Source organism: Lactuca virosa, chromosome 7, assembly GCF_052849685.1.
Source record: "Lactuca virosa cultivar CGN04683 chromosome 7, Lactuca_virosa_CGN04683_v6, whole genome shotgun sequence".
NCBI lineage: Eukaryota > Viridiplantae > Streptophyta > Magnoliopsida > Asterales > Asteraceae > Lactuca > Lactuca virosa.
The window spans coordinates 245,495,244-245,510,908 of NC_136432.1; the positions used below are offsets into that span (position 1 = coordinate 245,495,244).

The 15,665-nt window shown below is 34.9% G+C and overlaps 1 protein-coding gene across 1 annotated transcript; it reads right to left on the reverse strand.

Moving 5' to 3' along the window:
- Positions 1 to 9,542: 9,542 nt before the first annotated feature.
- Positions 9,543 to 12,878, reverse strand: LOC145123772 (uncharacterized). Its single transcript, XM_079058980.1, has 2 exons — positions 10,008 to 12,878; positions 9,543 to 9,919 (listed from the first exon to the last, which is right to left on the reverse strand). Exons 1-2 carry the CDS (start codon positions 12,835 to 12,837, stop codon positions 9,624 to 9,626), a joined length of 3,126 nt encoding a protein of 1,041 aa, XP_078915106.1. The 5' UTR covers positions 12,838 to 12,878; the 3' UTR covers positions 9,543 to 9,623.
- Between the last annotated feature and the right edge of the window lie 2,787 nt (positions 12,879 to 15,665).

The following is a 15,665-nucleotide window of genomic DNA, read 5'->3' on the forward strand; positions in this document are numbered from 1 at the left end:
CCCTCTTGGTCCGGAATCCTCTTGGTCCGGAGCCCTCTTAAGAACCGGACAATTTCGCCTCTCCCTCAGCTTCGGAATTCCTTCACTCCGGAAAGTGGCTCCGGAATGCCTTGCTTCGGACCATCTCGCATACGGCAGGAGGACTTCGCCCCGGACAAGCCTCGCACCTCGGAAGCCATTGATCCACTCCAGAAGCTGATGACTCCGCACTCCCCACTCCAGAACCATGAAAGAGCTTCAGAATTTGCACATTGGCTCCGGAATTTGGCATGTTGACTCCGGAACCCTTGCAGGTTCGCTTCCTTCTAAGAACTCAAGACTCCAAGGCTGCATTTGAGCTTTTCACCCTCATTCAGAAAGTATTCTCATCCTACATTGAACATTATTCACTCCTTCACTCAGATTATGAATCTTTCATAACAAATAACACCATAATTGTTCTTAGATCTTCAACTCTCCAAGCTCCTACCAAGTGTTCTTGACTTGGAAACCCTTTCTCTTCAGCATACATCTAAGGAAATCACTCAAGGTGAGTTCATACCCCTACATTTTCATGTTTTCTTCTAGTTTTAAGGCGGGGAATACAAGTTAATACACCAAAAACTTAACTAAACACAAACAACAGTTTTCATCAGAAAAGTTGAGTCCCATTCACGGACTGTTTTAACCATCTTCAACTTAATATCTTTCAAAACTGTTTTGAATGCAAGTAGTTCAGGTTTATAACTTTCTAATGAATATTTGCACATCTCCATACGATGTTTCTACAATTTACGGTGATTTTTACAAAACTGCCTATCATTTCAGAAACGAATTCGGACCAGCCTGTAAATATAAACAATTTCACACAATTTAGAGACTTCTAAAAATCATAATAAAAATTATGAATAAACTAGACACAATTAATAAACTCTCAGAGTTTACGGATTCAGTTTTCGACTTCGTATGATTTTTCTATGATCATTTTGAAACGGTGCAGAAAGGTTAAAAACTAGTTCACAGTTTACTACTTACACTTTGTAACATGTTAGGCAAAGTGTCTATCATTGATGACTCTATCTTTTACATGTGTTTTCTGATGAGTTACATTTAAATGACAGAAATGATTCACTGAATTGTAAGAGTCCTTTATCATTGTAAACATACTACGTAAAGAGGGGATTTATTTCCACCACTCAAAAAGGTTTTATACTCAAAGCACACGTAAACTCGTTAACGTAAGTTGTGAGACAATTCTCCAAATTGTACTCTTAGAGTACGGGTTAAAAATTCTTGTAAGTTATAACCAGAATCTCTTGTAGGGAGAGCGTGATAATTGTATATAGATCTGTATTGGGATTGACACCCCACACCTAGCTGCTACCTACAGCGGGACCTGCAGGTCTATGGCTGACAAAAGTCATAACAAATTCTAACGCCTGAGAAACGTTGTAGCAGGTCATCTAGTTGTAGTATGGTTATAACGACTCACATAGGGAGTTAACAACACATAAAGTTTACGGGAAAATCTACTTTAAAAAGGGTTTTATCTATTTAAAATTGCATTCTTCGTTGCAACTATGAAACACACTCATACAGTCGGTCTTGGGATTTAAGACTACATAACATTTTATAAGGAAAATATTGGATTTTTCTTGTGTATACGTTACATTTACAAATAAGGGTTTTACAATCACTACAACCAAAAGCTTATGAACTCACCAACTTAATTGTTGACACTCTTTCAAAACTACTTGTATTCTCAGGAAACCAATGAAACAGGTAATCAACTGCTTTTGAGGATGGGACGCAAGATGTCAATTTATACATTTTTGTCATCATAATGTAATTGTTTTTGAAACATGTAAACTCATACTATGGTGTAACTTTATCAATTATATTTATGATGGTTGTATTTACTATGAGCACTATTATACTCGTTGTTCAGATACTATACATGAAGTCATTCCCACCCCCGGACGTTTCCGCCATCCTTGGTTTGGGGGTGCGACAAATGGTTGTTGAACAAAACGTCATTAATCAATTCAATACCAATGACAAATAGGTTTCACAACCTATAATGAAGATTCAACATATGAATCTCTGGCTTAATCCCTCGCTTGAAGCTTACCCTAAAGAACTAAGAATGCTCATATTAGTTTTGAACAACTCAACTATTCATCATGCACTATCATCTACTTTTGCAATCCCGGTGCAATGGTTATATTTAGCGTCTTCTACAATAGTTTACAACAAAACAACCAAGGTGGTTACGTTCCAGGTGATTTCAAACAAGACAAATAAACTCACAAAGATGCAGTTCGCCAAAATATTAAAGGTATCCTCTTTTGGTACCATCTATGACGTTGCTATTGAACATGTTTTCATATGTTCAACGCCATGGGTCATCAAGCCACTTTGTCTACTATAAGTCTGTTCAAGAAGTCGTGTTTTCCCAGTGTTTGGAGTTTTCTCTTTGGTATTATTCTCAGAAGTTTAATAGGAAGGAGTTCTGGGTTGAATAAGGCAAAACTAGAAGTTTATTTGATTATGGTTGGGATGTATTATGGGGTTAATGTGAATTATGCATCTTTGTTGTGGGAAGAATTTGGGAACTCTATTTCTCATTCAAAAATAGCATCTGGAGTTTCGTGTGCTAGGTTTTGGGGATTGATTTTGAGAGAAGTTTGTACTCAAGAAGATTTTCTTTTTCCAACGGGTGTTGATACAACTGAGTTTCCATCCATGACTGTTCCTAAGATTTTTGTTGATGACGCTACAATTTTTCCTGTAGTAGCTCCAATTTCAGATTTGATGCTCAATTTAGTGAATCCTACTCATAAATTGTTGGTTCAGTATTGAGCCTCAATGGACCCTACTCCATCTGGTATTTTACCACCAAAGGCTCAATCTAAAGTTGTTGAAGCTTCTTCGAAAGCATCCAAGGGTAATAATAAAAAGAAATAAGATGAGAAGCCAAAATAGGTTGTAGAAGAGGTTGTTAAGGAGACCATACCCACTAAGACTGGAAAAGGGGTACTTAAACAAACAAAGAAACTTGCAAAGAAACCATCAAAATATGAACCGACGGAATCCACTGCTGAGCCTATAGTGGACACAATTGTCACTCGGTCTGAGACAATTGCTATAGAAATTCATACTCAAGACGAACTTATTGTAAAAAAAGGTGGGTTCCAATAGGGCAAAGAAACTTCAGTTTACAAGAAAAGGAGTTGTGATTAGGGAGATCTCGTCTCCTAATTCTCCTGCCTCTCGAAAGGGACGTGTTTTGGATGTGGTTCACAAAATGAAGAAGCAAGAACAAACTCATGTTGAGTATAAGATAGATGATGTTATTTTTGAATTAGATCATGAAAGTGATGACAATGATATAGATATGGGAGGTCAATTTCACGTGTCACCACAAATGGATACCTCTATCAAGTCGATTTTCAAGGAGACACGTAATCATGATGTCAATGCAAACGTATCTGATATGGATGCAAACATCAATTATGGTGTACAACAAAGTATAACAATCCCTAAGAAGACAAAAGTCATACCACCCGAAGGATCGAATACCGAGTCCGTTTTGGAGGAGGTCGAAACTCTAGACATCACTTTGAACTTATCTAATAAGGACACAAATGTCAACATGGTTGAAAGGATGAAGACCGTCAAAACTACTACTACTACAATTAAAACAAATGGTGTTCCTCCATCGCAACCATCTTCTCCACCACAAACATCTGTTACACCAATTTATGCTACAATTCTTTCTCCAACATTTGCTAGTGTCATGAAAGAACCAATTGCTTCTTTGTTCTCTTCACAATCAACAGAACCTGAGAAGACCATTATAGAAACCGGTGCATATGATGATAATGTTATGGTGTTGTTTGTTGAATTACAGTTCAACCCTGAAGAAGAAGATATCGTTGATGAGTTGATCATGTTGGGTAAGCTATTCATGATACTCAATTCTAAAATGAGTTCTCTTCTTCAAATTTTTGCTGATACTGGAGGCAAGAATTATGTTAGTGGGGTTGAATTTGAGTATCTTTTGAAAGCTCAAGAGTCTCAATTGAGGACTGTGATTTAGGATTTTTCTAAGAAACATGACGAGAGAATGGCTAATCAATATCGGCATTTTGAATATGAGATTACTAAACTACGTGAAGCAGCAAAAGAGTATCATGATCTTTTTTAGAAGAAGGTGTCTGAAATGAAAGCTTCTATTGACCTTAAGGTTCATGAGCTTCGAACCTTGATGTCTCAAGAGGTTAAGAAGATAGATGATAACTACAACTTGCTTCATATGAAATTTGATGTTGTTACCAATGCAACCACTTGTTTGATAGAAGATATCACTACGTTCAACATGTATTATTCCAAAGACATCAAAGTTAAAGTTGAAAAATATGATAAAGTGTTGGAAAAGATAGAAGAGTTTCTTTCTGAATTTAAAGAAACCTTATCGAAAGTTGATCTTTAATCTCAGTCTTCCATCTCTCAAGATTCCATTTCCTTAATGGTTTCGAACATTGAGACAAGTATTAAAGAAAAGTTGGCTCCATTTCTCAATCTGGTCCTTCGTCTACCAAAAAATGCTCAACATCCTGGGAACACCTTGAAAGCGGGTGAAAGTGGTGTTGATTCATCTAAGGGATCTGGTGAGGACTCAAGCCTAGTTGTTGGGAGAGTTATTTCTACACAAATTCCAACAACAATCCTAATGGAGCAAGTGATTACAACAACAAGGAATCTTAATCAATCGAGAGTCCAACAGAAAGGGATTTCGATTAATGAAGGAGCTGGTGGGTCGAGTTCTGCACTTGTCAAAACAAGTTCTAATGTCGATCCCAAAGACAAAGGTAAATGCATTCAAGTTGAAAAGTTAGAAGAAGAAAAGAAGATATTGCAAGCTATAGAGATCGCAAGACAAAGACAAATCAACAATATTTTGAGCCAAAGGGTGAATGATCCACCTGGCTTAAACAAAGGTGATCCTAAAAAGAGTTGGTGTTACAAAATAATTGAGATAGAATTTCTTGATAATAATCATGAATTCTTGAAAACACCAAAGAAAAGCTATGACACCGAGAATTCAGAAGCTTGATTTCCCAATCAATCATTTGTTGTTCACATTCACTCAATTCAAAATTGCTGAGAATTTCAATGACAAAAACGAGTTCAGAAAATTGAAGATTCGCTTCCATGCAGTCTTGGGAAAAGATGAAGAGGAAGTATGCTCATTGGTAAAGATTTTCAAAGTGATGTCGATAGTACCTAATGTGTTATTTGGAGGATTGTTGCAGAACTTGTCGTGAGGGCAAATAATATGGCATTCGAGTTCACAATTGCAGAATTTCCTTTGATAAATCCAAATGATCTCATCATGGTTACGAAAATCTTATGCAATGTTGATGTATCGAAAGTGGAAGAGGATAATAGAAATGCATTAATAATTAGATTTGGTCACATCAAGACTTTTCTTGATAGCTATTATGATTATTTGGTGATAACAAATATTGATTTTGCTATGGCAGTCAATAAAACTTCAAATGTGCCACAATCGTTGTTAAAGGGGAAGATGAACATTGATGAATTTGAAGATGGTAAGATTATACATAAACTTTTTGGAGTAGTATTTCAAGGGAAGAACAAGAAGGGCAAGCTGACAAAATTTATTTTCCAAGTGAATGATCATAAGAGATATTCAAACTCTCATTTTTCGAATCTATTGATCCACATCAATAACTGCAAGAAGAATGACAACAAAGACAAAGTGGAATTTCAAAAAATCATTATCTGGTACATAGAAGTTAGAAGGGAGTAGCTACAAACAATAAAGATGATAGCTTGAAGTTTCAACTATTCTCACTAATGGGGGAGATTGTAGAGTGGGAGTAGTAGTGAGTAGTCGAAAGCTATTACTTTAGGATTGGTGTCTGTAAGTAACGAAAGTTACGCACTTTCTTTACGGTATCTATTTACAAGGCATTTCCAGATTCAATACTTAAGGTCGAGTCCTTGTATTTTTTATTATCTGATGTACCCTATAAATAGGGTATGTGCTTTGGTCTAGAGTTATGAACTTACTTTGATTTTCTCTCTATACTAAAAAACCTAGCTATGCATTTCAGATATAATCGGAGCTAAAAAGATCTTATTTAGAACTTTGTGTTCGTTATTTCTTTCTTAGATTCAATTGATTCAAACATTAATTCAAACACTCTTCAATTTGAGGGGTTTAGAGGCCATTAGTATAATAATATGTTGTAAGGCCTATTAGGAATTGTTTATACTTATGTATCTGTATTAACAATGACATCCCATGATTTTAAATATAAGAGAAAAACATTTCCTTGAAAGTGCTTTGATAATGATATTATCATACTTTAGGAACAAATTCCACATTAAGTTTTAGACACTGAAATAAATAAAGCATAATAAAAAGTTTTAAATTGACTGTGAAAATGGGGATGTCACAAAAAACATAAAATATATATATTAGAAGGCTATTTTAGTCTTTTTCAGTTTTCGAAGAGACCAAAATGATAAGCAAACTAGCTCAAAAGGACCACAATCCAAACATTTGTGAGTTGGACCAAATCTAGGCAAAAATGCATACCACAAGGATCATTTTTGCAGTTTTGTCTAATGAAAATGTTATAATTTAAATGACATAAACTTTAGTTTTAATTTGACGCTTGAGAAAACAATTTTCTGTAAAACATTGATTGTTGTCTCGTGCAAAATCATATTTGAACGATGTATTATGGAATGAAATTATAACTTTTCCCTTACGGGATTGGTGCGTGTTGAGTTGTTGAAATGGGTATGCTAGGGTAATTTAATCTTTGCAACACCCCACCCCATTAGTTCTGACTTCTTGGCCGTCGATAATTAATGACCAGTAATCCTTACAATTATTAGTCCTGATAAATTTCTTCCCCAAGAAAATGTTCATCTTTTTCATAGTAAACCAAACAAACAAACCTTTTCTAGTTCTTAATCTTCATCTTACAATCATCCAAAGAAATGCTAGTTTATTACCAACATGCTTCATGGAGATTTTGCAAACAATTTCATAGGAAGAAAGTGTATATGATCGATACTTTAACTCATTCTCACATATATGTTTGGTGACAAGAATCTTGAAGTCATATTTGGGATGGAATGGTATGGTCATACATGCACAATATATATATATATATATATATATATATATATATATATATATATATATATATATATATATATATATATATATATATAGTGGCGAATCTAGACCAAAAAATCACATGGTTCCCAAATTAAGTGAAGCCAATAAAAAAATTCAACAACACTTGTCTGGGGTCGGGTCGGGTCGTGTACCTTAAAAAATTGAACGAATCAGTTCAACTTGTTAAAACCGACCAGACATCACCGATTAAAAATTTTAACAAAACGATTGAAATATAAATGAAAAAAACAGTGCGTTTTTAATGAAAAACTAGTTGATTATTAGTCCATTGATAAAGCGGTTAACGGATAGTGAGAGTCTTTAGCATGTGGGCTTCTTTTTATTACAACAATTTATTTATTTATTGATATTTTGAGAGTGCCGATTAAGAATGGTTAATTTTTTGTTATCAATCTCATAATTTAAAATAACAAATTGATCCTAATAACTTATTTTTTTTCTTCTTTTGAAATGATTTTTTAAGACATTTTTTTAAAAAAACAAACTCAAGGTAGGTCCCTTATTTTTTCTAAGGTAGTTCCTAATTTTTCTATAATATATATTGTAAATGAAATTGAAGATTTAGGTAGGTCCTAGGACCTACCTTGGGCCATACTAGATACTCCCCTATATATATATATATATATATATATATATATATATATATATATATATATATATATATATATATATATATATATATATATATATATATATATATATATATATATATATATATAGTATTTTGATAAACTGATTTACATTTCTCTAAATCCCAATGCGTTACTCTCTTAATAAAGACAATATTTCACTTTGAAAGTATTCGATTTTGGATTCCATTTATTAGAGTATGCACCAAAAAGGAAAATCAGGAGGCCACTTACTTTTTTTTTCTAAGGATGATTATCAATGTAACAACATTCCCATCCCAAAAACAATGTTTAGAACTGTTGAACGCAACTCTTTGGCCTGACTATCCTTCTTGTAGAAGAATTTTTTTTCTACTTTCATGCATGCTTTGTTAATTATAATTTCAAAGACAACATCATTTTTATGTTTGATTGCCCGATAATATGCCATAATTTAGGCCGTTTAAAAAATATAGATTACAATCATAATGATCATAAATTTGAAAGTTGCCTATCGTGTAGGTGATATAGACAGTGTATGTTGTTTTGTAGAGTTGTTAACGGGGTAGGTGGTGAGATTTGGTAACCAACTTGACATTATAAATGCATTATTAAGTATTGTAGAAAAAACGAAAAATATCGCAATGTGAACGCTATGTGTGTGTGTGTGTCTATATATATATATATATATATATATATATATATATATATATATATATATATATATATATATATATATATATATATATATATATATATATATATATATATATAGACACACACACACACATAGCGTTCACATTGCGATATATATATATATATATATATATATATATATATATATATATATAGACACACACACACACATAGCGATATATATATATATATATATATATATATATATATATATATATATATATATAGACACACACACACACATAGCGTTCACATTGCGATATATATATATATATATATATATATATATATATATATATATATATATATATATATATATATATATAGACACACACACATAGCGTTCACATTGCGATATATATATATATATATATATATATATATATATATATATATATATATATAGACACACACACACACACACACATATATATATATATATATATATATATATATATATATATATATATATATATATATATATATATATATATATATGAGATCAAAATATCCTTTTCATTTTGTACTCTTATATTGATTTTATATCTATGTTTTGGAAGTGTGATAATCACATATCGAGGCAAGATATCAAAGGACATGGCTGCAAAATCGAACTCCGGATTTGACACAAAGACCCGATAACCCAATTCCATGTCAAATTAGTAGGCATTATAATACTTGCACTTAGCATAAAGAACTCAATATTACCAAAATGGGTAAAAAAAACCTTTGGTTTTTTATCCATATTTAGGTCACCATGTTTTTTTGTATATATTTGACCAGTAAACTTGTTTGACTTGTTCATATTAGGGTAATATTACCGTAATTAGCAGTCATATTACCCTATTTTGAACAGGTCAAACAAGTTCAATAGTGAAATTAAAAATAATAATAATAATAATAATAATAATAATAAATAAAAATTGGTTACCTAAATATGGACAAAGACTAAAAGTTGTTACCTTTTTAGGTTATTAAACCTTTTGAAAAAATTAAAAGTCCAAAAGTGATTTTAGAAATAATGTCAAACTCCCTCTCAATATGGGGTCACCTTTATAACAATTGCACATCTTATGGTACCCTTAAATATTTTACAGTAAAGCTTTACAGTCTTCTGAAATCTTTTTGGAAACATAATACATAGTCGGTCTCATTTCAGGTTTATTATTCAAGCATCTTATTGCCAAAAGTATGACGTTAGTCAACAACTTCTTTATTTCTGTCGACACTGGAAGACGTTGATCTACCATATCTTGTAGCTTCATCTTCCCATCTGACAGAGAGGGAATAACACCACCTGGATGCTCTCCTTTGATCACTTCTAGTGCTAGAACCCCAAAACTATACACATCACACTTTTCGGTTACCTTCATTGTATAAGCAAGTTCTGAAAAACAAATGGAAAAATAATACATAAATGAATTAGTTGCGACTTCTGGAGTTTATGTATAAAAAGAGAAGGAAAAAGTCATAACCTGGTGCAAGGTATCCAAATGTTCCAGCAAGGGCACTCTCATTGATAGAATCTGGATTCAAAATCTTGGAGGTGCCAAAATCTGATATGTAAGCTTCACTCTCCATGTCCAACATAATATTTTTGCTTGAGATGTCTCGATGAACTATTGGGGGTGAGCAGTCATGGTGCATATATGACAACGCATAGGCGACACCTTTGATTATATTCACTCTCTTTGTCCAGCCCAAAGTTTGAGAAGCTTCTTTCCTCAACATTTCATACAAGTTACCTCCTTCCAGGTACTCATAAATCAAAAATGAGTGTTTTGTATGTAAACAGTACCCATATAGCTTCACAATATTCCTGTGCCTTATTTCAGTTAATGCTTTAACCTCATGTAAAAAGCTATTACGATCAACCATATCCAAAGATGAATGAATTCTCTTAACAGCAACTATCTCATTCGATGTCAAATTTGCTTTGTACACCGCTCCACATCTTCCCTTTCCAACACAATATGCTTCATTAAACTCCTGTGTTACCATCAAGATTTCATCATATGTTTCCTTTCCGCTAAAACTTGATATGGAAAAGAAATTCAAGACACGATCCTCTACCACCTGTCTTGTTGAGGACAACCTCTTTCTGCGGTGATCCAAGATCACCATTCCAATGAATATGCTAAGAAGTAGAAGTGCTCCAAGAAGGGGAAGTGAAACAATAAGTGCAAGCTTTTGGCGTCTGTTTTTATCATGCTTTTCCACTATCAAATCATTGTCGCACTGTGGTAATCCAGTGATGTTACCACACAAACCTTTATTCCCTTGTAAAACTTCTAGAGAAGTATTCAGAAAGCCTTTGCTGTTGGGAATGGGACCTTCCAATTCATTGTAGGATACGTCAATGCTCCACAAAGCATTCATTGCTTCCATGGACTCTGGAATATTCCCCGAGAGTTTATTGTGAGAAACATTGAGCCTCTCCAAACTACTCAAACTTGCAATTTGTGATGGTATATTTGAAGTGAATGAATTGCGACTCAGATCAAGAACCGACAAGTGCGACAATTTCCCTAATTCTACTGGAATTTCATGGGTAAATTCGTTGTTGGACAAGTTCACACTAAAGAGGTTTAAACAATTTCCCAAAGTATAAGGGATGGGCCCTGAAAAATTATTCATAGACAGGTCCAAGAGAGTGAGTGCACCAAGTGATCCTAATTCTACCGGTAGTACACCCGAAAGTTGGTTTCTGCTTAAAAACAGTTTCAATAATCGATTCATTCTCACAAATTCTTTTGGGATCTCCCCAATCAAATGATTAAATGAAAGATTAAGTAGTTCTATTTGAGTAGAATTACCCAGAGATTGAGGTATCCTACCACTGATATCATTTCCGCCAACTCGCATCGTGGTCAAATTTTTGCACTTACTCCAGTTATCAGAAAGTTCCCCATAAACCTTGTTGTCATTGAGATCGATGAATTGGAGGTGAGGATAAACACCAAATATTTGGGATATATTTCCAGTGACCTGGTTTCCCTCGAATCGTACTCTAACTAGACTTGTACAGTTATACAAGCTCTTGGGCATCGTGCCTGTCAGCTTATTTTGACTTACAAGCAACAACTCTAATCTTCCTCGATTACATATATTATCTGGTAAAGAACCTGAAAATTGATTTTCGGAAAGTTCTAGCACAACAATCTTGAGATTTCCCAAATCTTGTGGAAGACGACCAGAAAATTTGTTACTTCTGAGAGTCAAACTCTCTAACTGTATGAGTTTGCCAAATGACTTGGGAATGGAACCATTGAGTAGATTATTATTTGCAGACAGACTGACAAGCGATATCATGTTTCCTAACTCTTCGGGAATGGTACCAGAAAGGTTATTCGAGTAGAGACGCAGAAGGGTAAGGGATTGAAGACGACCTAAAGAGCTTGGAATTGACCCCGTGAGACTATTATCGTTAAGATTTAGCCATTCAAGCGAACTCAAACTACCTATTTCATGAGGAATGGGGCCATGTATCCTATTGCTAAACAGATTTAATATAATCAACTTGTTCAGATATCCAAGAGACTTTGGAATGATCCCGGTTAAAGAATTGTTCTGCAAGTGCAGCTCACTTAAATTTGAGAGGTTTCCTAATACATACGGAATGGAACCTACGAGTTTATTATCATTGAGAAATAGATAACTGAGGTTGGTCATTTTACCTATACAGAAAGGAATGGAACCAGTAAGAGCATTGGCATACAAAGCAAGCTCAGAAAGAAACTTCATATTGCATATCTCATGTGGGATCGAGCCATTTAACTGATTTTGAAACAAATGAAGCCTTTCAAGATTTGCCAAGAGCCCAATTTCTGAAGGTATTACACTGGAAAAATGGTTAAAAGCAAAATCAAGAGTAACAAGTTTTGACAGGTTACTGATCTCTGTTGGGATGATCCCGGAAAAATTGTTTAAGCTTATTTCAAAATATGTAAGGTTGGGAAATGATGAAAAGGTGAAGCTATTTAGTGTACCCGTTAAGCTTGAGGATGAGAGGTTAAGTTTGGTTACGCTTCCATAAGAATTGCACGAAACGCCATACCAACTGCACCAAAACTTAGTTGGCATCATTTGAGCCGTAGAACTGTTTTGACTACTGTTGGGAAGAAGAGATATCCATGAAGATAATGCAGAAATATTGTTTTGTTGTTGCAGGCTGGCTTTCCATTTTAGAAGAGCAGCGACTTCATCAGTAGAACCATAAGCAACAACCGGGAAAAGGGAAATTGTAGAAAGAATGAGCATTAATATGTGGATGATAACGCACATCTCCATGAATAAAGAATTCATTCTTTGTGTTTATGGTGTGTAAGAGAAATGTTTCGTATACTTCTTATACTTTCGAGTGGAGAATGCTTAAATGGAAAAAAGTGTCATTATTTAATGATTTGATACAAGTAGTCTTCTTCAAAGTTCAAAGCTATGACTTTTGTGATTGTTGAATATTCAAAGGTGACCCACGTCTCCACTACTTACTATAAAAAGGGCATTATCGACGGCAAAAACAGTCATTGCTAATAGATGGAATTCCAACATATGTGTTAGAAATAGATAATTCTAAGAAGGGTGAAAACAGAGAGGAAAGCTTTATTCTTTTTATTTCATGAAAGGATAATCACACCAAACTGAACAGGAACAATATTTATAGTCGATGTGAAGTATTTCAGAGGTCTCTTACAACCTAACATCTTCTTAATTGATGCAAAGCTTTAAATGAAAGAGTTAAAACAGGTGAAGAACTAAATGTGGGGACACAAAAGGTCTCATGCGTCAACACTCCTCCTTGAGACTTTTGCTGTAACACCAAGTTTGGATCGAAGGAACTCAAACTTCCCTTTTGGCAAGGCTTTGGTTAGAATATCTACAAGTTGAAACTCTGAGGGGCAATGGACAAGCTTCACAAGTTTTTCCTGTTGATCATCTCGAAGTGCATAGAACTTGACCTTCATGTGTTTTGTCTTACTGAAACAAACTGGATTTTTTGAAATGGAAATGGCTGATTTATTGTCAACGAACACATCAGTAGCACAATCTTGCTTGAATCCCATGTTTGCAAAGATCTTCCTCAACCATACAGCTTGATTAGCAGTAGCTGAAGCTGCAATATATTCAGCCTCTGCAGTGGACTGAGCTACAACTTCTTGTCTTGGAAATCCACGAAAACACTCCCGAGCCAAATGAGAAGGCATAACCTGAGGTGCTTTTCATGTCATCTTGGGAACCACCCCAGTCACTATCAGAATAAGCAATTAACTTCGGATCAGAACATGGTTGATACAGAATTCCATGATCAGTAGTACCCCGCAAATATCTTAGAGTCCTTTTTGCAGCACCCATATGAATTTCACTTGGCTTATTCATAAACCTTGACAACATGCTTGCAGAAAACATTAAATCTGGTCGTGTTGCTGTCAAGTATAACAAGCTTCCAACTAAGCTCCTGTACTGTCTAGGATCAATCTTTTTGCTTCCATCATTTCTAGAATACTTTTCATTTACCACAAGGGGTGTTGCTACTGCTTTGGAACACTGCATTTTGAACTTCTTGAGGATATCTTCTGCATACTTGGTTTGGGAAATAAAAATCCCATCTTCTGATTGTTGAACCTTCATGCCAAGAAAGTAATTCATTAAACCCAAGTCGGTCATCTCGAACTTCTTCTTCATCTCCTCCTTGAATGTAAGGATCATCTTTGAATTATTTCCTGTAACAAGAAGATCATCGACATAGAGGGATATAATAAGCAAATCATTTTTTCCTTACTTCTTTATGTACAAAGTGTGCTCATTTTTGCTTCTCTCAAAGCCTTGCTCAACGAGATAAGAGTCTATTTTACTGTACCAAGCGCGCGGGGCCTGTTTTAGGCCATAGAGAGCTTTTTTCAGTTTGCACACCTTCTCTTCTTTCCCTTCAACAGTGAATCCATATGGTTGCTCGACGTAAATATCTTCCTCAAGTTCGCCATTTAGAAATGCAGATTTAACATCAAGTTGAAATATTCTCCACCTTTCTTGAGCTGCTAATGCAATTAGTGTCCTTATGGTGTCATGTCTAGCCACAGGAGCAAAAGTGTCTCCATAGTCTATACCCGCTTGTTGTGAGTATCCCTTAACGACCAATCTAGCCTTGTGTTTGCTGATAGTTCCATCAGGGTTTAATTTAGTTTTGTAGACCCATTTCACACCAATCACCTTTCGATCTCTTGGCCTATCGACCAACTCCCATGTTTCATTTTTCTCTATCATTTTCATTTCGTTCTCCATAGCATTTTGCCATTGTTTGTGTTTTGAGGCTTCAGAATAATCGTGTGGCACATCAATAGCAAAGAAACACCTCTCACACTGTTCAACATCTAAGTGAATAATTGGACAGTCTTCATATACATCAGAGAGTGATCTTTTACCTCTAAGACCTGTGGCATTTTTTGAGTTTGAACCCGATGTTGGTGAGTCTGCATGTGTAGGAGATGACGGAGGCGTATGGGAATCGGAATGTACATCATTGTTGTTAACCTCATATGATTCTTTAGGTTTTTGTTCATGAGGAGGATCATAGACTACATTCATTTTCCTTTCAAGCTTTCCCTCTTCCCAATTCCAGATTGCATCTTCATCCACTTCCACGTCTCTACTCACGATGACTTTCTCGGTGTTTAGGTTATAAATCCTGTAACCTTTTGACTTTGAGTCATAACCAATAAAGATTCCTTTTTCTGACTTTTCATCAAGCTTGCTTCTTTTCTGGGACGGGATGTGAACGTAGCAAACTGAACCAAATACTTTTAAATGTTTTGATGTTGGCCTTTTCCCATTCCAGGCTTCAATTGGAGTTTTCTCATGAACCGCCTTAGTAGGTAGTCTGTTTAGCAGATATACGGCTGTGTAAACAGCATCCGCCCAAAATTTCTTTGGCATTTTCTTTTTTGCGAGTATGCATCTGGCCATTTCCATGACGGTTCAGTTCTTTCTTTCGGAAACTCCATTTTGCTGAGGCGTGTACGCGACTGTAAGTTGTCGTTCGACGCCTTCATCTTCACAAAATTTATCAAATTCCACCGCAGTATACTCCTTTCCTCGATCAGATCTCAACATTTTCAGCTTGCAACCACTTTGAGTTT